Source organism: Perissodus microlepis, chromosome 15, assembly GCF_051167445.1.
Source record: "Perissodus microlepis isolate ML-2025 ecotype Zambia chromosome 15, ASM5116744v1, whole genome shotgun sequence".
NCBI lineage: Eukaryota > Metazoa > Chordata > Actinopteri > Cichliformes > Cichlidae > Perissodus > Perissodus microlepis.
The window spans coordinates 22,035,801-22,063,215 of NC_140475.1; the positions used below are offsets into that span (position 1 = coordinate 22,035,801).

A 27,415-nucleotide genomic window follows, 5' to 3' on the forward strand; every position below is an offset into this window, starting at 1 on the left:
AATGTAATTTTCTGTGGGGTGCTGTGATTAATGGCAGTGCTGATGTGCCCCACCACTGCTAGAATAAAAAAAAATGCAGTTCAGAAATCAGTAAGAAATTAATCATCCTGCTCTGACCTTTTATTACTGCAGTGACCTCAGCAGGGTTGTGGCAGGCTGACCTCATCAGAAAAGTAACAATAGTGGTCAATTTTGATTGGGTTAAAATAACTGCTGTTTACAGAGGCAGCCTCCTAAGGTCATGTAAGTAAAACCTCCAACCTTTCTCAGACAGGTGTTGACTGAGGCCATATATATATATAATGAAAGAGAAGTTTGACTTCTAACCTTTAATTACACTGTTATTTTTATCCAAATCATTTTCTTTTTCCTAAACACTGCCAAGTAGTTTAGTTGCCAAACCCAAGTGAACAATTAGTCAAAATTGTTATTTTCTAAGCCTAACAACTAAAACTGTGTGGAAAAAAATATAAATAATTGAAACAATATTGTGTACTTACTAAACAAACTTATATAAAATGAACTTTTCTTTTCTTTTTGGTCTTTTAGTTAAGTTTCTGTGGTTTTGAGTGATGCTGAGTTTTTTTGTGATATGATGCTTAAGTTTTGATTTGAATCCATTTGTTATTCTAGCCTCCCTGTGTTTCCCTGTCTGTTCACCACTTTGTCTTACTATGTTTAGGTTAGTCTCCGTGTTTCCAGTGTCTTCTCTTTCTTTCCTGTATTGCTTTAACATTTAGTGTTCTTTCGTTTTTGTTGCAATAGTTTTAGTTTCTCCATATGTGATCGTCCTGAATAAACTCAAAAATCTGCTTTAATGCTGTTAACTCACAAGAGTTACTCACAAGAAACAAAACAACCATGAAGGACGATGCAACAAAGCAAGACTGAGACAATACACACACACACACACACACACACACACACACACACACGATAACGAGGGCAGAGGTAACAGGTGGGAACACAACTGAGAATAATTAACTTAATGAGCCGGGGGAACCAACACACGGAACAACAGTCGCCAAAATAAAATATGGAAGAGAGCCACAGCAGAATGGGGAGACAGCACTAACTTGACACAAACAGACAAAAGGAAAAACAGAGAGCAAGAAGACTGAAGGAACATCATGAGAACACAAAGGGGAACTAACAAACCTGACGTCATCTAAAGCTGAACTAAAAGCAAGAGACACATAAACTAACTCTCAGAAGCACAAGAAATCTTTGGCTTCTTTGGTGGTTCGACACTGGCACTTAAATCTACTCAAGTTTAGTTTAAATTTAGGGAAACATTGTGGTTTAGACTAAAATCCGCCCCTTCACAACACCAACCCTGCACTGCTGAGCTTGATGCCTTGGAAATGAAAGCAGGTTGCATAAGGACACATTGGCTGTGATGAAAAACCTAATACGCTAAAAGTTTACAAAAACTCAAATCATCGATGCCTGACAAATCATTTGCTGTGGAGAGATGAACAAACAAACAAAGGGAAGCCACAAGAGCCACAGAGCAAACACACACGCACGGTTATAAATAATAAACTTTGGCACTGCTCCTTCGTCATAAGTCAGATTGGTGGCAGGAACCCAGATTTGCTGCTGTGCCAACTTATGACTGCCTGACTTCATGCATGGTTTTTATTTTTATGTTTTGGTGGAGGCAGCGGGGCAGGCAATCACATATGGTGCGTGTGTGTGTGTGTCCCTGTGTTTGTGTTTTGGAGATGGATGTAGAAAGATTGTGGAAAGGTTGTAGCTTGTTCACTGTCATGGTTTCTACCTGCAAGTCAATGCAATGCTTTTATCTGCCATGTCAACCTGGTTACCAAGAGTTACTATTTATGCATTTATAAACTATACGTATGAAGACCATGATTGGCATTATGTATTTCAAAGCCTCCAACCCTAACCTTTACAACCACATACATCATATATATGCACTGTAACCTGTAACACAGATACTCGAGGAGATGAGTTGGGGTGCTTTTCACCACTTTTTTTTTAACAGCATCAGTTTTTGGAACAAATAAACACACAGGGGCAGTTGAACATTTAGAAGTGCTTTCATTTACTCTTATCCTGGTGTTTCAACCATGCAAACATTTCCATCTAGTATTAATTTACTTCTAGAAACAAGTTTCACCACTTAGCAGCCGTCTCAGTAATAACATAAAAACTGCGTGCATAAAATCACCATCTATCCATCCATATAATATCTTTACTACAATATTTAGTGGATGTGCCAGCTGCAGTATAGTTGAAAACTTCTGCTGCACCACATTTTCCCATATTTATCCTGCATGTCCTGTTTTCTCCTCTGCATTGATGATAAACACTGTAAATGTATTTTGGTACTTACTTACTGCAACATAAAAAATAAAAAAATCAAACCTTTGCTGTCAACCAGGGGTCTGAAACTTTTAGTGCTCAGTTTCATTCTCTGCTGTCTTTAATTCTGTAATTCACTTTTTATGTGTATTTCTCAGTCCTTCGTAGCTTGTCTTCATTTAGTCCACAACTGCTAACAAAAACATGCCTGTGCCTGCTTATCACCTCTAATCTAGCTTCCCTTCATTGGGCAACATTCAGAATTCATTGTAAAATGTAGTAATTTCATGGGCAGGCTCCTACTATTATTGCATTAGTTGGCCTGTCCAATCATCTGGTCAGAGTCTTTTCACTGTACTGTGGTCTTCTTTTAAATTCAGACACAAGCCTGTAGGAACCTTTGGAACAGCCTTCCGAAGCTCCTCCGGTCAGGTCAATCTGTGCTTTGGTTAAATTACTGCTGAAAACACATTTTTGTATGTATGCACACTTTTCTAATGTGTGTTTTTTCCAAACTGAAAAACACTTTGTATCTGTGTCAGAAACTGCAATACAAATAATAATGGTAATTATTATTATTGTGACTTATTTCAGTGAAACTGCTCCATAATGCAGTGATTTAAACATTTGTCTAACAAGCAAAAGATCCTGTAAAAGCTCGAAGTGTGCAGACCGACTCGCTGTGGTCACCTTTTGTGAATAAGGGAGAAGCTGAAAGTAGCTTTATTTAAGTGAAACTGCGGTAACGTCATCTGAAAAAGGAACGCGGTGGGCGGTCGATTGTGATGAGGTCTGCATTCCCGTAACTTTTGAGCTTAATTTCTTAAATGATCATTACTGAGATTTCTGCTGTTCCAGTCCTATGTCACATCATCGCTGCTACACTGTGTGGTGTTGTCCGATCGGCCTCGACACTCTAGAGAAAAAACAGCCCTCGAGCATCAGTCCTCATAAAGATAGGGACACATACACATAAATGTCCACAAATAAACGCAGTCTTGTTTGTCTCATCCTATTCATTGCATTTGCCAAGTTATTTTATGCCATTTAACATCCTCACTTTCTGCAGTCAAAGTCTTATGCACACACACACACACACACACACACACACACACACACACACACTGCTACATTCCTTTAAACACACAAGGACAAATTGAGCTTGAAAAGAGTTTATGTTCTGCCACCCACATACGGACACACACACTCAGGGTGCTATTTGCAGGCGATGACAGCGGGATAATTGTTGATAAACAGAGGGTATTTGATGGCGCGTGCTGGCCTTCAGCTATTCAGTCGTCTCATTGTCCTGCATGTGTCTGTGTGATTGTGTGTGTGTGTTTGCGTTATGGCAAAGAGAAAGAAAACGGCAAAACTCAAAGAGAAACTAAACAGGAGCTCCTCGTGTTTGGATTAGATCTGATGAGATTCTGGAGAAATGTGAGGACAAATGTAAGCAGCACAAGCATGTGTGAGGGCTGAAGCTTTTACTTTTCTTTCACATGTTTATGTGTAGCTAAAAAGTTAGGGTAGTGAAGGTAGCGAAGATTTATGCTTTTGAAACTCCCTTTTCATAAATGTTTTTTTTTTTTTATCTGTTTTGTCATCTCTGGATGTTTTCGGGTCAGTAGTGAGACATAAATCTAGTAGACATGCTTAGGACTTAATTACAAATTACAAGGAAATGTTTTTCTCATCTTGTGACTCCCTTATTTTCCCCCTTTCGTTGTTTCTCTGACAGGACCCCCATCATTGCAGGCGGACTCTTTGTGATTGACAGGTCCTGGTTCAATCACCTTGGAAAATACGACACTGCCATGGACATTTGGGGTGGTGAGAACTTTGGTGAGTCATCGTACTTGGAAGAAAGGTGCTGTGAAGTTTAGAGGGAACTCGTAAAACATTGGAAACTAATATTAACTGTTTAAGCAGTAATATTAATGACGTTTTCTGTTGAGTAATTACATTTTTGCCACTTCTACATTTTTAAAATCATTTTATTTTTGTTGTTACAGACCACCCATCTCAAATGGACTAAACCAGTGAAACCATTATATCCTAACATTAGCAAAAAGTCAACCATCCATTTATGAAACACAAAATAAATATCTCAAGCTGCATCTTCATCAGTATCTTTTGGTTAATTTACATTCAGTCAGTCCACTCTCACTGCAAAGAAACTGGAATGTATCTTTGGACCAAAGGAGGCCCACATTTTCAGTTTTCTATGAGCTGCATTAGGCTTTAACTGCCAGTGTTGCTTCGGGGTGAGTCTGGCCACAGTGACACAGTCACAGCTCCACATGTGGAGCTCAGCTCAGATTAGCCCACAGACTATTTTCCTGTGCCATGACTGGGCATAAGAGTCCAAAGTAAATCAGATTAGGTCCAAATGTGTCTTCTGTCAGGCTGTGGATGGTGTCTTTGTCAGTACGAGGGCCATAAAACTGATTCAGACAGTGCAATTAAATTAGCTCGAGTTCGAACCATGACTGATGATTGTCATGCATTTTTAATGATTTAGTGCAAGGTGTACTTACAGTGTGCATCAAAACAGCAGGATAACCTGAGTCATTTGTATGGGATCAGGTCCACTCTAACCTGGCTGATCGTAGCCAGGTTAGCCAAAGACGTTTAAATTACTGAATGCCAATGTGCAGACTCAAAAATGCATTTGTCCTAGCTGCCACTGGTCTTTTGAATAGTGTTTTTTATGTTTTATATGATTTGTTATTTATTGCATTTTGCTTTATGGTTGTGTGATTGATCCTTTATCCCAAAACATTTAAAAGTCCAAATATAAGGTGTTCTTCCCTGCAGATTTCACATTATGCAAAAACACATCAAGTAACGCAGATTGGTCCTTTTATCAGAGGAGTTATTACCAAATGTAAGGAGTTAACAAATTCTACAAATTCTTCTTCTCTCTTCCCTTATCGTCTCGTCTCTTCTCTTCTGTGGCAAATTAAGGTATTCTGTGTTAAATTAAATGACGACTGCATTCATTATTATTTCTCAAGGTACAAAATATAAGCAGGAGAAAATATTAGTCAAGCGCTCAATCTTATTTGCTAATGTTTGCAACATGAAGCTTACTGCCAATTGTGCTGATTTTTAACACTGGAAAAAAGCATGTAGGATTTTTTTACGTTTATTGAAATGAACTGACTTCTCCTGTGTAACTACAAAATAAGTCGCCAAACTGACCATCTAAAAACATCATAACATCACAGAGAAACCTGCTGGATGTCTGCAAACTTGAACATCGTCACAAAATTTGTAGGATTATTACCTTAAGGGAAAAAATCAGGTCAGAATCAGTGAGTGGATGAATTATTAGCGGGTATGAGTTTCTCTCATGTTCAATAAATTTGGTACCTAACAAATTAAAGGTATTCATCACATTAATGCCAATTCCTATAAAAACCCAGAATTGCCATAAAGCAGTTACAGTATCACTTTGTACCATTGCACACAAAGGTCTAATTTGCCCAGAGATAAGGCACTATATCATGATCAGCTTTAATGAGCTCAGTGCTTCGGTTACAAGAAAGCCAAACCTCCTCTTCACCTGCAGTTCTACTGTTTCACATCTAAACTGTATTTTCTTCACTATAGTTTTAGCAACCCTGTCTTCTCACCACCAACATTCAGAAATGATTAATTTACCCAGAGCAAATCTGTGTGGTTGTCATGTTCACTGGCAGGATGATGCTTTAATGCAAGATTCATGTTTTTTATGGTTTTAGTTAAATATTTAAAACGTTAGCTTTCACTTGAAGGAGGAAATGGGCTAGTTTGCTTTTTTCATTTTATACCAAACGCTGCTATTATTTCCCAATCATAATCAATCTTAAATAACAGTGCGAGGTGCAGCCATAGTTAATAAGCATGCCTAAATTTAATTCCTCATTGTGCTCCTCTTGACCGCTTCCAGTGCTGCTGAAATTTTTAGATGGCTATTATATGATGGATGTCCCATTTTGATGGCTTACACCTACAGTCTGTGATTTCACCACATGAATCAAAATTGCACCAACTTCAGTGTCAAGAAGACTCGAGTTTCATGTCAGGTATCATCACTTGTGATGAGAACTGTGTCTCTGTCTGCAGCTCTGAGACAAAACAGCAGTTTTCAGCAAAAACAGAGACTCAGTGTGCAAGTTTGAAGGTTAAACATCAGGTCAGGGGTATTAACAGGAGCATACTTGCCATTTTGTTTTGACTTTCACAACACACAAAGACATTGTTGCCCAGAGTCACACTGTCATGGCAGAATTATACCATCATGTCCAGTGGTGTCTGAAAGATAACATCTATTGCAAACCAGCTGAACTGTGCATGTGCCACTGTACCCCAGCACACAGCACAACCTTCACTTACCACGAGCTCGACCACATGCTCTCTGTAACCTTGTCCTTTTCCACAGAATTAAATTCAAGTTGAAGGTTTGGCCTTTCGACACAATAGTGGGTATCCAGCGAGCATCATTGACGCATACAGAATTTGAGATAGTGATCTAAAAGTAGGAGGACAGCTGTGCCCGAAGGAGACAACTTTAAAGGCGACTGCTCAGTAATTTAAATCAGATTTGAATTCAGATTTTTAATAGTGGAGTGACAGAGGGGGGAAAGTGAGGAGATAACAGCTTGTAGTTTTAGCATACACCTAGCACTGCATCAGATGCATGACTTGAACAGTTTCCCTGGTGTTGACTGTGTGATCACAGACAGCTGAGCCGATTGCAAAGACAGAGGGATGATTAAATTAGTGAGATAACTGCCAGAAACAAAGGTGAAGTTTTCATTCAACAAAAAAAAAGTCTTTACCTTCTGACATCCATCCAGCAGCAGCATCTGGCGCTCCTGCTGCTACCTGCCTCCAGTCATCTGAACTGTGCATGTGTGTGTGTGTGTGTGTGTGTGTGTGTGTGTGTGTGTGTGTCTGTCTGTGGGTGTCTATGGTGTTGAATTCAGTTTGGTGATTGTTATACTGCTGCTTTTTCTCTGATCACTGAAAGACGGTTAGCCTGTTTTTCATCTCCCTTTGAAGAAACGTGCGCACACAAACACGCACACACACACACACACACACACACACACACACACACACACTCACACTCATTTGCTCTCTGTCATGTTTCTGTCAGTCTCACAGGCTCTGTGTCAGTATCTCAGCATCTTGCTGACTTCTCTTGTTCTCCTTTGTACTCTCTCGTGTTTCATCTTTGCCTCCATCCCTCCTCTCCCTCATCAAACCAGTCCAAGCTCTAATTTTCACTTGCTCTCTCTTCCATGCTCTCGCTCTCCCTCTCTCCCCCCCTGTTACTGCAAAAACTTTGTGAAATTTTCAGCTTCTCTTTCTTTGGGGGAACTCTTGTTTCTTTTTTTCTCTGTGGACAGATAGAAACTCTGAGAATTAACACACACACGAGGAATGATGTGAAATGAAGTGAAGTTAGTTTTGTCTTTCATCTGTGTTGCAGTGCTCACATCAGAGAATGAGCACAGTGTAAGCAGGTCATATGAATGCATCCGCACACACATTCTAACACACATAACTCAAACAAACAAATCAGAGTCCATCAGTGTGTCATCAAATATTTAGGGAGGGTTGTCCCACTTAGCTGTGATGTGCCGAATAGAAAAGATACAAAATAGAAAAAAACGACAACACTTCAAATAAATAAGCCTGAGAGACAGAATGGAGGTAAATTTAACCAGTTAACATGACACACTTGATGTTTGCCTCCCAAAAGACATGTCGTCTCCTGGTTCACTAACTATTTGAGTGACAGGACTCAATGCATTAAATGTGAAAATCTGTGCTCAGAATTTTTGAATATTCACACTGGGGTGCCACAGGGTTCAATTTTAGGACCTCTGTTGTTCATCATGTATATAAATGATTTGGGACAAAATGTGTCCAATGCTAGTATGCATTTTTATGCTGATGACACAGTTATTTATTCCTTTGGCTCAAGCCTTGAAAAGGCAATAGAATCTTTGCAGAAAGCTTTTGACGTGGTTCAGCACACACTCCTGGAGCTGAAATTGGTTGTCAATGCTGAAAAGACAAAGCTAATGTTGTTTTCAAACATGAAGAGATTTCCTCAAACTGTCCCTTTGGTGTCCACTCTTGAGGGAAACCTCATAGAAGTGGTGCATACGTATAAATATCTTGGCTTTTTAACTGATGATTCTTTGACCTTTAAATCTCACATAGACAATCTTGTGAAAAAACTCAAACTAAAATTGGGATTTTTCTTTCGAAACAAATTTTGCTTTTCTTTTGAGACAAAAAAGCGTCTTGTAAATGCCACATTTTTATCTGTTTTAGATTATGGTGATCTGCTGTACATGAATGCTTCCGCCCAGTGTCTTCATAAGATTGACTCAGTATATCATGCCTCTTTACGGTTTATTACAAACTGTAGGGCCTTGACCCATTGTAGTGATCTGTACGCTCGAGTGGGATGGCCTTCGTTGTCCTCCAGGAGGTTTGTTCACTGGTGCATCTTTATTTATAAGGCCCTGCTTGGACAAATGCCCACCTACATTTGCGATCTGCTCACACGGAGAAGTACTGTTTCTTACAGCCTGTGTTCAAGCGATCTTTTTTTGCTCAATGTTCCATTTGTCAGAACTGAACTGGGAAAGAGGGCTTTTATTTATGCTGCCCCTTTCACATGGAACATGATGCAAAAAGACTGGAAGATAGCAGATCTTATTTCATTAAATGCTTTTAAGTCCAAATTGAGAGAGCCAGAGAAAAATGTTTTTAAAATGTAATTGTTACTTATAATATGTATGTAACTTTGAAATTTTAACATGTTGTCGCCTCTTGGCCAGGACTCCCTTGAAAAAGAGGTTTTTAATCTCAATGGGACTTTTCCTGGTTAAATAAAGGTTAAATAAATTAAATAAAAAATAAAAAAGTATGTTAAAACTGGTTTCATCCCTAACACCACCTCTTATTTTAGTGAAGCTTGTTCTAGACATTTAAAATGAACCCCATGTCTGTGAAGGTTCTCAGTCATCCAGGTCATTGTAGTCAAATGAGCTTACAAAGAAAAGCGTCTGGACTTCTTTAAGTTGCTTGAAAAGTGGAAGTGGAAGGGGTTACATGAATAGGATGAATAGGATGAGGGACCTATGGAATCTTCGATACCCAGCATCCAGATTGACAGTCAAACAACTAGTAGCTCAGTGTTCCAACATTCAGTAGAAGGAAATGCTCTCATGGCTAGAGTTTGACTAGGTACAACACTAATGCTACGGCAAGGGGGAGCCAGGATGACGACTCATGGGGGCGATATCATCACCTCCACCCGAGATTGGGTACCAAGCCCCAAGTGCAATGGAAGGAGGATTGTTGAGTGCTTGAGGAACTGTCCTGAGAGAGAGGATCATGGCAAAGCTTGAAACCTGGATCCTCCGTAGCTGGTTACCAAGACTAAGTGAAGTACCATCTGAGGATCTGCTAGATAATGTGAACGGAGTACTATGGACAGTACCTCCGAGATTGCAAGACCAGACTGACCAACCTGTGCCCTACCTGGATTGACTACAAGAAGGTCTATGACTCCAGTGCCCTGCACCTGGATCCTGGAATGCCTAGAAATAAACAAGATCAACAGGACCCTAAGAACCTTTATCAGGAACTCCATTGGGATGTGACGTACAACACTAGAGGCCAACTTCAAGCCCATAGCACAAGTCACCATCAAGTGCAGGATCTACCAAGGAGGTAGTCTGTCCCCACTGCTGTTCTGTATAGGCCTGAACCCCCTCAGTGAGATCACTGACAAGACTGGCTATGGATACCGACTACAGAATGGAGCAATCGTTAGCCACCTCCTCGTTAACCAGGGGGAAGGAAGAAAGAACTTATGGGATCATGCTACAAGTATCTTGGAATCCCACAGGCAAATGGGAACCACTAACAGGCTGCTAGGAAAGCTAGAACCACCAAGTACTTGCAGAGAGTCAGGCAAGTCCTGAAGAGTCAGCTAAATGTTAAGAACAATATCCGGGTTATCAAAACCTACTCCCTGCCGGTGATCAGATACCCTGCTGGGATAATAAGGTGCCCAAAGGAGGAGATAGAAGCCACGGACATCAAGACAAGGAAGCTCCTGACCATGAATGGAGGGTTTCACCCCAAGCCTAGCACCCTGAGACTGTACACTAAGTGCAATGAAAGAGGCTGAGGACTAGCTTGAACATCCACACCCATGAGCACATCAGGAAGATGGCCTTCACTGACAGCATGCTTAGTTAATACTTCAGGCAGCAAAAACCCAAGAAAAAAGAGGCGCAATAAGGACATGTAAGGACAGGTCCCTGCAGATACCACCAGCAGATAGAAGAACTGTCTGACAATCAGAAATCCTACCAGTGGCTGGACAAAGCTGGACTGAAAGACAGGACAGAGGCACTAATCATGGCAGCACAGAAGCAAGCTCCAAGTACAAGATCCATAGAGGCAGGGGTCTATCACACCAGGCAAGACCCCAGGTGCAGGCTGTGTACAGTTGCCCTTGAGAAAATCCAGCACATAACAGTAGGGTGCAAGATGCTAGTAGGCAGGGCATACATCGAACACCATAACCAAGTGACCAACAGGAACAAGTCCTGAGGTCAAAATGGGACATACCTAGGGTAGTTGAGAATGACGGATCTAAGTTCCTGTGGGACTTCCAGATACATACAGACAAACTGGTGATGGCTAACCAACCAGACATAGTAGAGGTGGATAAACAGAGGGAGATGGCCGTAGTGATAGATGTAGCTATACTGAATGACAGCAAGATCAGGAAGAAGGAACATGAGAAGCTGGAGAAGTACCAAGGGTTGAGAGAAGAATTTGACAAGATGTGGAGGGTGAAGGTAACAGTGGTTCTAGTGATAATCAGGGCGCTCAGTACAGTGACCCCCAAGCTAGGCGAGTGGCTCCAGCAGATTCCAGGAACAACATTTGAGATCTCTGTCCAGAAGAGCGCAGTCCTAGGAACAGCAACGATACTGTGTTGGACCCTCAAGCTCCCAGGCCTCCGATAGAGGACGTGAAGGATAGACTGAAAAGGGGATTTTGAAGTGTAACATTTATTATTTACTGCTTCAGCCATGCCATTTGAAGCACTTTGGGCTGTGTGACAGGTGCTTTGTAAAAAATAAAGCTTAGGATGAAAGGCGACATTTATTTAGGGTGCCTTTCAAGAGCAGAACATCACAAAGTGCTTCGCAGAAGAAATAAAACATTTTTGAAAAATTACATAGTGACACTGATAAAGATACACAGAACAGATAACTCTATTCTTGGCTTTGTGTAAGGGATGAGCATTCTTGGCTCGATTGTCATTTTGTTTAGGATAAAAGAGAAAAAAAAACACAACTTTAGCTTTAAAAAAACAAGAAAAATAAAACCTACATCACTGAATAAATCTACTTCAGCCAAGTCATAAATGCTTTTTTTTCTGATCCCTCTTATTACAGTTAAGCATTAGTGAAAATACGGAGAAATATTTGAATAAGTATAATTTTACCATTCATGGCAGTTAATTGAGTTGGATGCCTGAATATCTTTAAACAAAAACATCCCGCGTCTTCATATACGTAATGTCTCTACCTGAATTTAATTATTTTTGACTTGCAATCAAATTTTGCTGTAAGGCTTTTTATTAGATATTAAGCCTTCAGTTTCATTAAAGACTTACAGACAGATTTACTCTTCGTCATTATTTTTATTTTGAGACGTTTCTGTATTTGACTATAAGAACTCTCATCATCAACTTTATGCCATTAATACAAAATAATCAAAGCTGCTCCCAGTGATCAGCTCAGATTATTTAAGTTTACAGTTTGTCACAGCTGCATGAAAACCAAGCCAAAATTATCAGTGATTTTATTTACATTTTATGTGGTTACAGTTGTTCAGTACAATAGGAACAGTAACAGACTGAACTAAAGTAAATAATACAATATATTACAAAGTTACAAAATATAACAAATAGCTCAATTATAAATATCCAGAATATTACAGAGATTAAATATATATGATTGACATTTTATACAGCCTCAGTGAAACTTTAATAATCGCTTCATAAATCAATATCAGGGAATTTAAAAGTCTTTCTTATGTCTGTTTGTGTTGTGTGCAGAGATCTCATTCCGGGTTTGGCAGTGTGGCGGCAGTCTGGAGATCCTGCCCTGCAGCAGAGTGGGTCACGTCTTCAGGAAGAAACACCCATATGTGTTTCCTGAAGGCAACGCCAACACATACATCAAGTAAGTGTCTGAAGGATAATTTATAGAACTCTTTTTATCACGGTTTAACAAAAAAATCAGTAATACTTGAGCATGAACCTTTGTGAATTCACTTCACCTGTTTCGGTGCAATTCAGAGGGACAACAGAGGTGTTGGAGAGGTGGCCACAGACCCTCTTCTTATTCCTCCTGACTGAGTTTTTTCTACTTTTTCTTTTTGCTCGTTTCCTTGTCACTGCTGATAGCATGAGACGATACCTGCAGCAAATTTAGGCTGCACATGTAGCCCAGCTCCTCCACAATATTGTAAGGTTTGTTTAATCTCTGGGAACAGACTCAAGAGCATGGAGGAGATACCAAGAGGTGGCTCCTGTTGCTGCTGTGTTGATGCCTTTCTTTGTCACTTTCATTTGTACTAAAGCAGATGAAACTGATTTATAATGGCTTTTGTTTCTTACTTTTTTTTTCTTTTTTTTGCCATGTATAAGAAATATTTGAGAAATTCAATGTTAGATTGAACAAAGTTATAAGTACCACATTTTTTTAACGTGCTACACTTCTTGCAGCAAACAAATGTATTTTTTTCCCGTCTGCTCACTCATTATTGACTCAGTGTCATGAGTCGACAGTGAATCACTATAATGACCATTTGGACCGAAGGAATCTGGTCTGTTCCTGACATTTAGAAGATCACAGTGTTAACACGCAGCCGTCTGTGTCCACACTCCAATGCTTTTGAACTCTCTCCTGGAAAAATTCAGTGAAAATATATTTTCAATAAATAAACCCTTCCAAGTGTATCTGTAGGCTCGGGACAAGAAGAAGCAGAGGGTTTCTGCTTGTACTCAACTGGACCAATCGCATTTGAGCAGGCTTTGATTGCATCCAAGGAAAACATCAAACGCAAAAATAAAACGTTTACCAAAATAGAATCAGCTCTAACCCAAAGTCCAGAAAAAGTGGTCTTCAGACCCACATATACTGGGTCTAAAGACTAGCTGGTGACAGGAATGACAAGAATTCAGCCTCAGCTTTGCTATTAAATCTCACAGCTAAGAAGTTTGCTTTCTTCCATCAGTGGTCTCATTCATACTTGGCTCATATTTGGCTCTTTTCTTCACTTTTTTTGTCTTCACTTTCTAAAATGCAGCTGCATAAATATCAAGAATAATGGATCCCCTTTGAGGATATGTGCAAACTCATATTCCCACAGAATCTTTGATTTATATTATACCATTGCAGCTGTTATTAACATTATGCATGTCCTACCTTCTGTGTTTGCTCAGTCACTCAACATCTTTAATTTAATATGCTGGAGGTAAATTAATTATGTGAGGAATATCGTGTCTGTCTAGTTTCTGCTATCTCCGTGGTGCTGACCTTCTAGCCTAAATACTGTTTGTTAACGAACTTTGGTACTGAATTAATAACATATCTGACTTTTTTGTAAATTTATATAATCCTCGAGCATGCGCTAACCTTCCTGCCTAACTAATAATACGAGATCACTTTTGTGTGACTGAATTGCTGTGGCATGTAGAGGAAACAGACATGCAGCATTGCCATTCGGAGCTGTGTGTGTGTTGCAGCCTCCAAATGATGCTCCCATCATTGTTAAAGTGGATTTACAGCTGCCTGGGAGCCTTTGAGCTGCGAGCACAATATTATCCTATTAGCATAAGCTGTATTCTTATTCTGCCCCTGTCAAAGAGTTTGAACAGAAAGATGCTTTCAGGCAGCCCAATAATCCATTAACAGGACTAATGTGCTCAGAATGCTTCCGAATTGGTCTTGTATAAATAGATCAATCATGGCTACAATAACAACTCCATTTAGATTACAGGGTCAAGAAACAAGTAAACATGACTGCAAGGTGTGTTCCTAATAATGGCACGGTTTGGGATTTTGATCCTGTTTGTGTCAAGTGATTTACTCAATTATTTTGTACTCCCATTAGTTTCACTTCCTTCCTTTGTTCTTCCCTTCAATTTCCTACCACACACATGCAGACACACTCACAGTATAAGAAGTTTCTTGTTTTCTTCTCATTAGTCAGAGTAGTCAAGCTAGTTTCCTTGTTTTCTTTTTTTTGAATATTTTCCTTGTGCTTATAAAAGGATTTCCTTGGGTATGACTACTGGCTACTTTTATGCTTTTATGCTCTTCTGGATTGTTTGCCATGTTTATTGACCCCTTGTGTATGACCCGAGCCTTCAAATTCTTCCCTTTTGGACTTTTACTTTGCCTCCCGTGTCCCGTATTTTGCTCTTCATCTTATGCTTTAGACTCTTCAATGCCTATTAGGGAACATGAGTTAAAAATTTACATTAAAAAGTTGCCACAAGAGAGAAACTCAATTTCTTCATTTAATACTAAAACCCATTAGTTTAATTGGGCCCTTTGCTAGTGAATATCCAATATTATGTTGAAGCATGTATTAAAAGTCATTCTGGGAAACGCTTAAAATGACAAACGAAAGTAGAAGACCAGTGAGAGGTTATCGAAACCCAAACTGCGGTGCTTTTTTTTCACAAATTAACTCACAAATATATTGATGATTTGTCAGGTGATTTTTTTTTTCCTTTAACAGTTCACTAATTCATAAACCTCAGCATGCAAGCAAGGCGCTAGCACTGCCAGCGTTGGGAGTTGAGGTCCCCTTTGTGGCTTAATGGACAGAGCAAGGCACTAAAGATGCCAGAATGAAGGGTTCTGTTCCCAAAACGAGCGCTCCCACTGCTAAATGGCACTTTGGAGCGAAGCCTCGGCCAAATGGCTCATATAAATTTATTGTTTTGTGTCAAGCAGCTAATCCATGCCAACACTGATACTTTTTTTTCAGTTGGGCTGTTTAGTTGCTCATTTTGCTCCCTGTTGGCCGTTACCGAGGCAACATCTGTTCTGCGCAGAAGAAGATGACTTTTATTTGTATCACAATGGCCTGATGTTTGTGATCAACGCCGTCCTCCCAAACAAAGCTGCTGTTGTCTGCTCTCGTGTTGCTCTGCTGGTTAATTAGCTCGAGGCTTCAGTGCTGGCAGTCTGGATTATGAATATGCTAAATAAAAAGGGGCTGCTTAATAATTCGATTACAAAGATTATGCTGTTTCCTCCCTCGCTGAGGTCTGCTGCTGTGACCTCGTGTTTGCCTGCATGCGTGTGCACAGTGAGAGGATTTAATTGTAAGCCTGCATGTGACACATATTTATGTTTATACGCCTACAAGCATCTCATATCCCCTCTCTCTTCCCCTTTCATTAAGCTGCCACAGCCAGTGTGTGTAATGCCTGTAATGGAGGGTTTCTGTCATTTCAGTGAGATTGTTCACAGCTCACAGAAACTCAGCTAATAGCTAATTACTACAGGGAGACAGAGGGAGGGAAAAATAGAGTAAATGGAGATAAGAGATAGTGAAAATGTGGTTTACTGTTAGCGCTGTGTGGGTGAATAAAGTGCAGTGAGTTGAACCGAAATGATGAGATACAGCAGTAGCTATGACTTATACTTGGTATCAACATGGCTCTATATGTGGAAGTCCTGCCTGAATAGAGGAAAACATGATGTGCTTGAATGCAAATGCAGAAAACATCACAGTCAGCCATATGACAGCCTTTGTTGTGATCTCTTCTACACACTGCGTTACAGCTTATATTGTATGTACACTGGATGCCACTGAACCGTACAGTAAAAGGTGGATACAACCGATGTTTAAGTGCCTTAAACTTGCATTTTTTCTGATGCAGTCACAGGTTTCAGGTCGTATTAATTACACTTTGATCGTGATTTTGTAAATTATTGACTCGTTCAGCATCTTCTCAGTGAACAAGTCGCCACTGTACATGTATGAACATGCAGTCAAGATGGTGTTTGCCAAAATTCTCAGCTCAAGGCTTTCAAATTAGACTTTAAAAAGTGCGTTAAAGAGATCTCACAGAGGTTATGTATACGCTTGTATCTGTTATACACACTCCATGTTTCCATGGTTTCTCTGGTGCCCAGCTGGATTGAGATCTGGAGCGTCTGATATTCAGGAAGTTGTTTTTGAGGTCAGCAGATCAAATTGTCCTATGGGGACGAGCAGGGGTAGTGACGTTAGAGAGTCCTATTTTTTCACTGTGGTGAGGGAGTGTGCTCGAATCAGTGTTGAGGTGTGCGGTCCAAATAACGTCTACATGAATTATTCCCTGCAGCTGTCAGTTGTTTGAATATCATGGCTGATCTGTTTGTAAATGTGCACGCTAGGGCAGGTGAACATGCAAACAGACTCCAGTGAGGTCAGAATGGGATCTGATTGATCTGGCTAAGGTTCTGATTGAGTAGGTGATCCGGCTCACTTGGTTAAGTATGTGATCTATATACCAACGGTGGTGCAGGAACCAGGGTTTAGGTCTTCTCCAGACCTTTTTCTGCATTTAAGTCCCCCTACTCTCTACCTGCTTTCTTGTCCACTCTGAGCTGTCCTGTTGAGGCTAAAAATGCAAAAAAAAAATACATTTTAAATAAATAAATCAGCCAGACCACATCTAGAGGTGGGTTGTTTCTTTGTGTGTTTAAAGGCAGCAGGTAAATGATGTCTGCTTTTACTTCCTTCCATTTCTCCTTCCTCCTGCAGCCTCTCATCTGTTCGCTGTGGTTAAAATAACAGCTGGATCATATTCAGAAGCAGTTCAGACTGCAAATGAGGGCGAGACCTGACCTTACATATATATGCAAATACTACATTACATTACAGCACAAAGGTTGTGTTGCTGTATCTGAGATGAAGCTGTTCTGTTTGTTCTCATTCTGTTTGTATGTGATTAATAAATTACCTCTTGGTTTCACAATGCATTTTGTCAGTCATAATCACACATGCATAAAATTATTTTTGATGTCTCACATAGTGTTAAATAAAAAGGCCAATTATGCACCTCCTGTTTTTATATTTAGGAAAACAAAATCTGCAGCCTGAGGATCAAATTAGAGACATAACATCATCACCCAAAGCTCTCTTTCTCATACACAATTAATATATTTCACAGAGCTGGGAAACACAAAGCTGAAATTAGCCTTGGGTCACATTCTTATCTGAGTGATTAAAGCAAAAACCTTTGTTGCTCAAGAAAACTTTAACATGAAAAATTTCTTTTTTCCAACTAAATTGCAAAATGTCTTTCAGAAAGCACATTATTAATTTCAGAAACGTGACGTTAGCTTACTCGTTGTCTGGTTTAAATTTGTCCAGTGACCTTGTATAAATCAACAAGAGGAATATTCAGAGTAGCACATGGTCACCACTAATGATTTTTAGCCTGAGTGTGATGTAAGTGTGTGGTTATGCGTTTGCAGGAACACACGTCGTACAGCCGAGGTGTGGATGGATGACTTCCGGCTCTTTTATTACTCCGCTCGCCCGGCAGCACGAGGCAAATCCTACGGAGAGTAAGAACACACAAGTACATCTGACTCTCACATGACAGTGTGTCCTCTGCGTTGCCTCTTAGTCCTCAGTTATTCAAACAGGACTGGTGTTTCTTTATTTGCACCAAAGCATGGGGACTTGTAGTATTGTCTTACCACAAGTAATTTAATGGAAATGTACCCTAACTTTGTTCACCATTAAAATTCAAGCATAAAGTAAAAGAAAGGGACAGATTGTTACATTTTGCCAAAGTAAACTCACAGAAGTATAAACTCCTTCCTTTATCAAGTTAACTGCCCCTAGCAGCTACCACAATCAAACTGAATTAGGGCACAGAATAAGGCCATAAAATAGTGTGTTCATTGATTTGCACAATGGAATAATACAATCAGAGACACTAAAAGGGTATTTCCTTTAACTCTTAGTTATTTAATGTGCTCTGAAACTGTTGCTTTTGTTTTCTTTCAGCAATTTAAACAGTGAGAGGACTGCAGCACAGCTTTTCAGCCTGGTGTGTTACTCTTAAAAAAATAAGGGTTAAGCCTAAAATAAATGGTTTATCTGTTTTGATAGCAGAAAAGATATGAGTATCAGAAATGCAGCCAGTAATAGACGCTGGCATAAACGACAGTTGTCGGTGAATACATGTCAGTGATTATCAGTCCTGCACATGTAGATGATGCTGCAGCTCTGCTTTAAGATTTTACCTGTTTTCATATCACACACCTCCGTTATTGGTAATGGTTGAACTCTTAGTTTGTCATTACCTGTGTCAGTTTTATTTTGTGTAGTTGCCTTATTGCTTTTTCTCCCCATATGATAGTGGCAGAGAAAAATAAATAATTTTAATGAAGGTTGTTTGCTGATCATCTGCCAGCTTCTGTATCAATCTGATTGTCTGTTTCTGCCTGTGTTCAGTATCCGAAGCAGAGTGGAACTTCGGAAGAAGCTCAACTGTAAATCCTTCAAGTGGTACTTGGACAATGTCTACCCAGAGCTCAAGTAAGTATGTGTGTGTGTCTGTGTGTGTGTCTGGAGACTTATCTGTCTAGGAAAAGCTCCTGCTGAGTATGCAAAGTGAGAAGAGAATTTTTAAAGCTAATGCCGAAAGTGGCTTAAATACTGTCTGACTCATTGTTATAAGATAATTTCTTTTTGTGCTTTTGTACCTTTTTGTTTATCCTTAACTTCTAAAGAAGAACATTTTGCTGTATACACTAAAAGTTTACTTTACTCCCCATAGGGGATACTTCTATCTCTGTGAAGCTTTTTTAACAGCTTTGTAAAATCTGAGTGAGTTATTCCTTTTTTTAAAAAACAGGGTCACAGTCAAGTTTTACAGATTAGCCATTATCCAGGTCTACGCCAGCCTCTGCTGCTGCAGTTGTAAATGTTCTGTTTTTAATCTGTGTCCTGGATTATCTCTAACTCTAATTCTATTCATAAAAAAGTGATTTATGCTTGGCCAATCTCCCCTTCGAGGACAACCACTTTAATCGCTTCAACCACAAGTGCCGTTGTGACCATTTGTGATTTGTCAAACTCAGGCAGCCTTCATTTCAATGTTCACTGCTGTTGATTATATCTCATGGATAAATCAGTAAAAACGCCCAGAGTGTCTAAACCATCAGGTTAGGCGTGTTTTTGTTTTTTTGTTTTTTTTCACAGTAAACCGTCAATGCAGGTCTCAACTTCAATGTCATGAGACATCTGAGGGAACATATGTTTTAACTTTTTGTACAGATCAATACAATAATTGCTCCCCAACCACTTTACCTAATTGATTTTACTGCAATGGCAGCACCGTTTATAAATGCATACATACAAGTATGAATACTACAAGTAGTAGTAGCAATGTAGAGCCACTGGTGCATAACTAGCGATAAAGCTCAGCTTGGTTTTTTGCGCTCAAAAACACAGCTGCAGCAGCTATAGCATGGCTGCTCATGAATGGAGTCTGATCAGCACTTTGTATATGGCTTATTTAGCAACTCACAAATGCATCACAAGTTTTACTAATGTTTGCATTCACTGCCGCCACCATGAAATGTTTGGAAAGCAGCAATGGTTAAGAGATGTGTAAGCAGTTTGCATCATTTCCAATGTTAACAGCCATGACACCCTGATTTGAAGGTGTGAAGAAGCAAAGGTCCCACTGGGTTTGCGTCAATGTGGGACCTTTGCTTCTTTTTTTCCCTCACTTCTTACTTTCGCTTCCATTAAAAACTACTTGGTTGTGGTCATGAAAAGAGGTTCAGGTTAAAGTATGCCCTTTCACACCAGTAGTGAAAAATGATGAGTTGTAACTGGTCGCTCTCATTTACCTTTGCATAAATGTGCAACTCAAGCAGTTTTCAACCACACCTGCTCACATATACAGCCCATTTTCATGTCCTCTTGAACACCTAACTGTCTCTGTGGGTTAAATGTCTCCCCATGTCCTGATTGGCTGAGTTCCCATGGGATCTGCTTCCTCAGACTGACTCCCCTATCTGCACACAACACACACTCACACACAAATATAACTAAACGGCGACACTTAAGTGTGCTCTAAGCTCTGGCAGTGACTCTTCCTTACAAGCACACAACCTAGCAATGCAAAATACCTTTAAGACACATAAACACTTTCATTTAAATGCTTCCTCTCCCTTTCACACACTTTAGCACACACACACTCCCACTTAAATACCCATTTATCCACTGGAGGCTGGTGTTAATCCCCCAGAATGGAATTAACACGGTTGCTCTCAGGGGAAGACAGACCTGACCCTTAAAACGCAGAATAACCTTTAACGGGTTATTAAAACAGAGAGAGATAGCAGATTGAATTAATGCTACAGGGCTTAAGCCCGAGTTTATAGCACAGTGGAGACTTTAACAAGAAAGACTGAGAAAGTTTATCACAGAGGAAGACGAGGAAGAAACTTTCTGAAGTAATGAATTTAGAGAATCGTGGCCTTCAGCAGATTTTTTAAAGGTGCAGAGCATCTTTTTTTTCCCAAACACTGATAAATTTCTGTCAAATTAAGATGTGAGACCATGCAGGAGATGATTAAAGTCTCTGGTCTCATCACAATGACATTCCTATTATAGTTTAACTTTAGGCCAAACTTCCTCTAAAGGCTATTGCTTCTTTTTCAGATATGTGTGTTCTTGGAGATTAAGTACGTATTTTAGTGGTAGAGTTTTTATGGTTTCATGTTCCTCCACATCCGTACAATGCAATGAATATCTTAACTGAAAGGAGTCTCATTTTCTCCATCAGGGTCCCAGACGACTCCGACTCACAGTCTGGAGTGATCAAACAGAGGCAGAACTGTCTGGAGTCCCGCAAGGTGGAGGGTCAGGAGATGCCCGTCCTCACATTAGCTCCCTGCACGGGAACCGAGGGCGTCCCCGCCATCAATCAGGTGGGTCAGTCAGCAGTTTGAAAGGAAGAGACAGAGCTTGGAGGAAATGCTGAAACTGTCCCTACTGTGAATCAGCAGAGACTACTAGAAATGAAAGAGTGTTGTTTCTTTTATTAAAAGCAGGATGGCAGTTTTATATTTCAACAGTTTAGTTCCTGGTTTGCATTCATTTGGTTCTACGGAGAATTTTATTTTGTTACAAATTTTAAAAATGTGAAATAACTTTTACAAAAGTTGCATTGATGCTATATCTAGGGAAATCTAGGAACAAAGCAAGAAAATGTTTGAAATGCAGATCTCTTTCTTCATAATAATACAGTATTTTTAAAAAGTGATGTGTGAAGGGGTCAACCAACCAAAGCAGGGGACAGTACAGAAGAGAGGTGAAGAAAGAAGAAAGTGCAGGCAGGGTGGAGTTGGTGGAGATGCATGTCTGGTTGACAGAAGGATAGAACCAAGAGTGAAAGAGAAAGTTTACAAGATGATAGTGAGACCTGCTGTGATGTGTAGTTTGAAGTTGGTGTCACTGATAAAAAGACATGAGGCGGAGCTGAAGATGTTGAGATTTTCATTGGGAGTGACCAGAATGGACAGGAATGAGTACATGAGAGGGACGGCTCAGGTTGAGATTTATTTTATTATAGTGGATATATTGGACAAAGGATGTTGAAGCTGGAGCTTCTAGGCAGGAGGAAAAGAGAGAGACCTTCATGCGGTGAAGGAAGAGATGCAGAGGGATGGTGGGACAGAGGATGGAGGATGAGAGCGAGGTAGATGATCTGCTGCCAACACGGCCCCTAAAGGAAGCAGCTGAATGAAGAAATGTAACTCATGAAAAATTCAGTCTTCAGCAATAGCATTTTGTTTGCCAAACTCAAAACTTTAGGGCATGAGAATAATTTGAAATCTGTTGCAATAGCATGGAAAATTCTTCTTATAGTGGCTTTCACCTGATTGTGACTGTGCGGAAAAGCTGCAAGTGCAAAATGGTGGGCTGAATGGATTTAAAAAAAAAAGAAAGAAAAAGGATGAGGAAATACTGTTCAACCCCAGCTTTCATTTTATTGTCTCTCACTTGCCATTTTCCAGAAAATTGTTCCCCTAAAACACACTAAGGTTTTAAAATGTGTGTTTTTTTGTGTTTGCGACCTTTATGTGTGCATGCTGTGTATAAAATCTGCATGTACAGACAGGATTTAAAGAGAAAAAAAGCTTCTCTTTCTGACCTGGAGCACACAACAGAAAATAGTTGGTCATATACTTTCTCACTATTTGACTGTTTGGTTTAGGTGAAGGTGCTGCTGAAATAGAGCAGGCAGGAGCAGGACATGGCGCCCTGTCACTCGCTGTAAATTCACAGGACGTCAGTGCGAGTGTGAAAATGTCTTGTTTGTGTTCAGCCAGTTATTTTTTACTCTTTTCTGTGTTTATGTGTGTATGTCTGACCTGCTCTCACTATGTTCATTTTTACTTACTTTGCACAGCAGCATGCTGAGGAGCGTGTGTGTGTGTGTGTGTGTGTTTCCCTTTCTCTGAGCTATAATTAATACCTGTAGGATTCTTATTATTCCATGTTAGGAACAAGTGTGAAGACTGCGATTCGCTCTAAACAAGCCGCTGCGCAGAAAGCAAATGTGTCAGCAGCTGGGATGCCTAAAGGCTGGAGAGCTTGGCTTGTGGCTGGAAGGTCGCTGGTTCAGATCCCTGAGCTCAAAGGGAGAACTGCTGAGATGTGTGTGAATGTGAATGAGAAACTCTCAGTAATCAGCAACGCAAGAGAAAGGCCTGAAGGGGGGCTCTTAATCCCTGTTTGTTCGTGTTCAGAAGTCTGGTTTGAACTGGGCAGCTCCCAGGTGGGTATAATTTTGAATTTTAATTCATTTCCCCCTTCTGTCGTGTTAAGGTTTTCAAGCAGCCCAATTACTATAAAATGAAGGAATTCAAATGAAATATTTCTAATATGAATTACTAAATTTACCTGCGGTTTTGGTCATTACTCCTATCGAGGTATAGTTATAATCATGTCCTGTCAAGGCTGTTCTCAACAGAAAATTGAGAGCATTGACAAAGTTGGATACTGATATATAATTTCAAAACTATCTGGCTGTAAGATAGTGTCTCACTTTGGGAAGGGAAGTAAGAGGTTTTTTTAACATTAATCAGTGTAGCTTCAAGTGTATGTAGTTAACCAAACCCAAATCATGCCATGCTCAGGTGGTTACAAATGTGCTGACATCAGTTCTTTTAGGGATAAAAGTCAATTCAGAAATCAGAAATCAGAAAATAAATGTTTATCCAGTCACTGGTGAATTCAAGCAGGTAGCCATAGCATAGTCACGCTGCAGTAGTCCTGCAGTGGGTTTGTTTTTGTATTCATTGGTAAGGTTGTGCCATAAATAGTACTCGGGGGTAGAGATGTGATATCTATCACAGTTGAAATAAATTTTAATCCCAGTATCGTTTTTGTCTTTTTATACCAAGATTAAAGAGAACGCTTTAGCCATATGTCACTGATAACACGGGCCTTGTAATCAAATATAAATACTGAACTTGGCAAGATACCTTTTGATTGCAAATTTGTTAATAAAGTCTTCATGAGGCCAAAGCTGTTGCTATATAAATAAAATGTATTTTATTTAATGTAGTAAGAGAGATTCCATTGTATCTGTCTCTTGACCTCGTCTATACATATTGACAATTCATCATATTCATTACTCCGTAAGACTTGTAGGCATTAATTTTCAGTCCAGTTCTTGTGTAATTTGGCATGCCTCAGCCCCCCCCTCCCTGTTTCCTTTCCTTATGAATGGCTTCTTGACAGCCACCCTTCCACTGAGACCATTTCTCATGAAGCTTCAGCAAACGTTTGATGGATCCGCTGAAGGGCCCGATGGTTCCCTCAGGTCCAGCGTCAGGTCTTTGCTGGATTTTTCCTCTTTTTAATATAATATAATTTTCAGATACTGTTCATCGGCTGTAGAAAATTTGTAGGCCTGCAACTTATCTTGACCTCCATTTGTCCAGTTTCCTGAGATTGTTTGACAGACTGCACACCGTCCTGAGCTTTGCCAAGGTTTTAGCTAACAGCTTCTTGAGAGTCATCTTGTTGATGTAGAACTACTACTTAGTATTACTTAAAATTTTATTTCTGTCTAACTGTGTTATCTTTGATGTTTTCTGCAGATTTGTTTAAAGATGTGTGAACAAATTATGTGTTTTGCCACAGGATGTTGTTGTCTGTTGGCATGTATACAAAACCCTGGTTCATCCCTTGAGTTGGTTGTCTTTTTTATGCTTGAATTATTCACCATTCAGTCAGTGTTAAGTGGTTTAACAAGCAAACAAACAGGAAATCCTGGAGAACTGTTGCTCAAAATCATTTAAAAAAAATCAAAAATCTTTTTCTATGGAAGCAAAATGGAAAGAGAGGAGAGTGACTCAAGACTATTAATAGTTAGTGCATTATGATGTTGAGTTTTTACAGACATTTTTAAACAAGACCAGGCGAATTGAAAATAGGGAAGAAGTGAGTAAGACCCACGAGGATTCATGGGCAGCAGAGGATGACTCATTCATCTGTTTCAGAAAGATTGTATAGAAATCTTTGAGAAAATGACATTTGTGTCGATTTTATTTGAAACTTTGTAAACCTTTCCCTATGGATTTATACTCTCCATCACAGATAGGAATCTTATTTAATGTAACGTCCATTTTGTAGCTATTACTCACATTTCCAGTAACGTGGTAAAGTGGGGTCTACTTTCAGACTTATCGATGACTGCTACGAGTCAGTCATGCAAATGTTTTGTAAGCCCACACATCTTAATTTGAATAGTAATTTCCTAAATAGTAGCAAAACCTGTGTTAGTGTTTGAGTAACATAGCAGAGGCCAGAATGGTTCCACCAGCTGATATACAGTACCAGTCAATAGTTTGGATCCTCTTAGCCTGTCCAAACCTTTCAGTGGTTCTTTATTGTCGAATGAGGGTGAAGAAGTTTGTAAATGTCTTTGTTTGTCTCACTTTGGACTCGGGGTGTCCCCTGGCCTCTCTTCCAATTTGTTAGATGAGGATGCTGGATTACCAGCGCAGACAGCCAAACATGAAGTGAAAGCAATTCAAAATAGCAAGTGAAAACAAAGCTCTCCCACAGGACATCAACTCGAAAGTTGACGAGGAGTTTTTTGGCATAAGTAATGAAATAATAATGGAATATCAAATATGGGACATTAGTAGTATAAATAATGCAATGTAAGAACAAAAAATAGCCACTCTGAAGCTTAAAAATCTGAAGCTTCGGTCCATCAGAAAAAAAAAAAAGAAATGTCTTTAAACCTACCATTTTGCACCAACTTTCACATACAAGGAAATAAAAATCAATAGCAGAGGCAGAGAGACCATTTTATAAACCCACAGCAGCAGAAACTAGAACTGAATCCTGCAAAGCAAGGATTCAAATGCATTATATGAGTGTATTAATGGGAGGTGGACAACTGTATAACATAGCAGAAATGTAAGATGAGGTACGAGAATGATGGGTATGAAATCCAACCCACTGAGCCAGAAAACCATGAATTTAAACACAATTTGCTCCAAATGTAATGAGTGCACAGGCATGAAGTTGTACTTTAATCATTTCTGCTATCGACTCTGAATGTGCACACAAATAGAAAGTAGTTCGGGCAACTTTCTTTTTTCTTTTTTTTCAGGAAAGAATAAAGCTTACACTCACAGATTTGTACACAGAGCTGCAGGTGTCATCATTATTTTGAGCCAAAGTCCACTTTGCTTTTAACCTTTTAGCCATCCGGGGAACACTTGTGCTGAGCATGCAGACCTTGTTTCAGCGCTGACCTGCTTAATGTTTAACAGCATAACCAGTGAGCGTGTTTACCCACAGCCTGATTCCCATCACAGTTAGCAGTCCGCTTCAACCTCTGCCTAACGTGTTTACATGCAGGCGGTGATTTTCTAAAAATATTCCCGAGATACGCATACGTGACATGTCAGGATTGTGCAGAAAGTCGAATCTTGTTGGAACACATCTGAAATAATAAAAATCCTTTTCTCACGTCTTCTAATAAGGCATAAGTCAGCAGCGAGGCCAAGAGATTATAAACGTTAGGAATAATTATTTGAAAGTAATGCAGGACCCCCGTGAGGGCCACACTGCCTTATATTCCAGGAAATGTTGAAGTGTGAGTCAGTGCCTGATTTTCGTGTCTTTCTTTACTTAAATAAAGACATTTTCACCAGAAGCTGAAACAGAAAAAGCAGGCGGGATCCTCTGGCCCAGCTATTTAATATGCATCTACGAAAATTATAATAGAAATGTGCTCAAATTTTTATTATTATTATTATTATAGTAATAACAACAATGATCTTGACGGATTTAAAAATGGTTTAAAATTCTCATTGGAAAACAGGTGTGTTAGTTACATCCCAGCCTGAGCAGTGGTGAGGTTACTGGTTTTATATTGTTGAACACTGACTCTTAAGTACGAATCCTGGGACGTTCCAGTAGAGAGAAGATGTACTGAGCTGCAGGACCAATTAACTTCTAATGTCATTCTCTTTGCTGCAGTTCAATAAATCAATCATGTGATGAAATGCACCCCGCAGCGTTGAGATATTTAAGATAAAATGTCATAAATCACCCAGCTGGTTTGAAAAGACCTCCCACTGTCCTGCCATCTGACTCTCGACCTCCATTATTTTATAAGGTCAAGTCAGCAGACTTATAGCAGTATGATTATGTTAATAATGTTTGAATATGAAATGAAGGGGGGGGGGGAGAGTTTAAAAAACACATTACTTATTCATTGAAAGATTTAATGATTAACTGAAAAGCAAGTCAACAGAAAATTAATGAAAAGCTAATCTGAGAATAGAGTAATCCATTAAGTTAAAATGCCAAACAAAAAAGAAGTGTTTGGAGTTTAGGTAAAAGCAACAAAGCTCCAGTACAGATCACAAGTACAGAGCTGAAAATTTCATGTTAATGG

General features: G+C 39.6%; 1 protein-coding gene across 1 annotated transcript in view; it reads left to right on the forward strand.

Moving 5' to 3' along the window:
• Positions 1–27,415, forward strand: part of galnt14 (UDP-N-acetyl-alpha-D-galactosamine:polypeptide N-acetylgalactosaminyltransferase 14 (GalNAc-T14)) — a 214,963-nt gene that overhangs the window by 173,161 nt on the left and 14,387 nt on the right. The window contains exons 9-13 of the mRNA XM_084954131.1: positions 4,073–4,176; positions 12,494–12,620; positions 17,928–18,020; positions 18,919–19,002; positions 21,266–21,410. Of these exons, the coding sequence (XP_084810257.1) occupies positions 4,073–4,176; positions 12,494–12,620; positions 17,928–18,020; positions 18,919–19,002; positions 21,266–21,410 (553 nt within the window). The remainder of the gene's footprint in view (positions 1–4,072; positions 4,177–12,493; positions 12,621–17,927; positions 18,021–18,918; positions 19,003–21,265; positions 21,411–27,415) is intronic.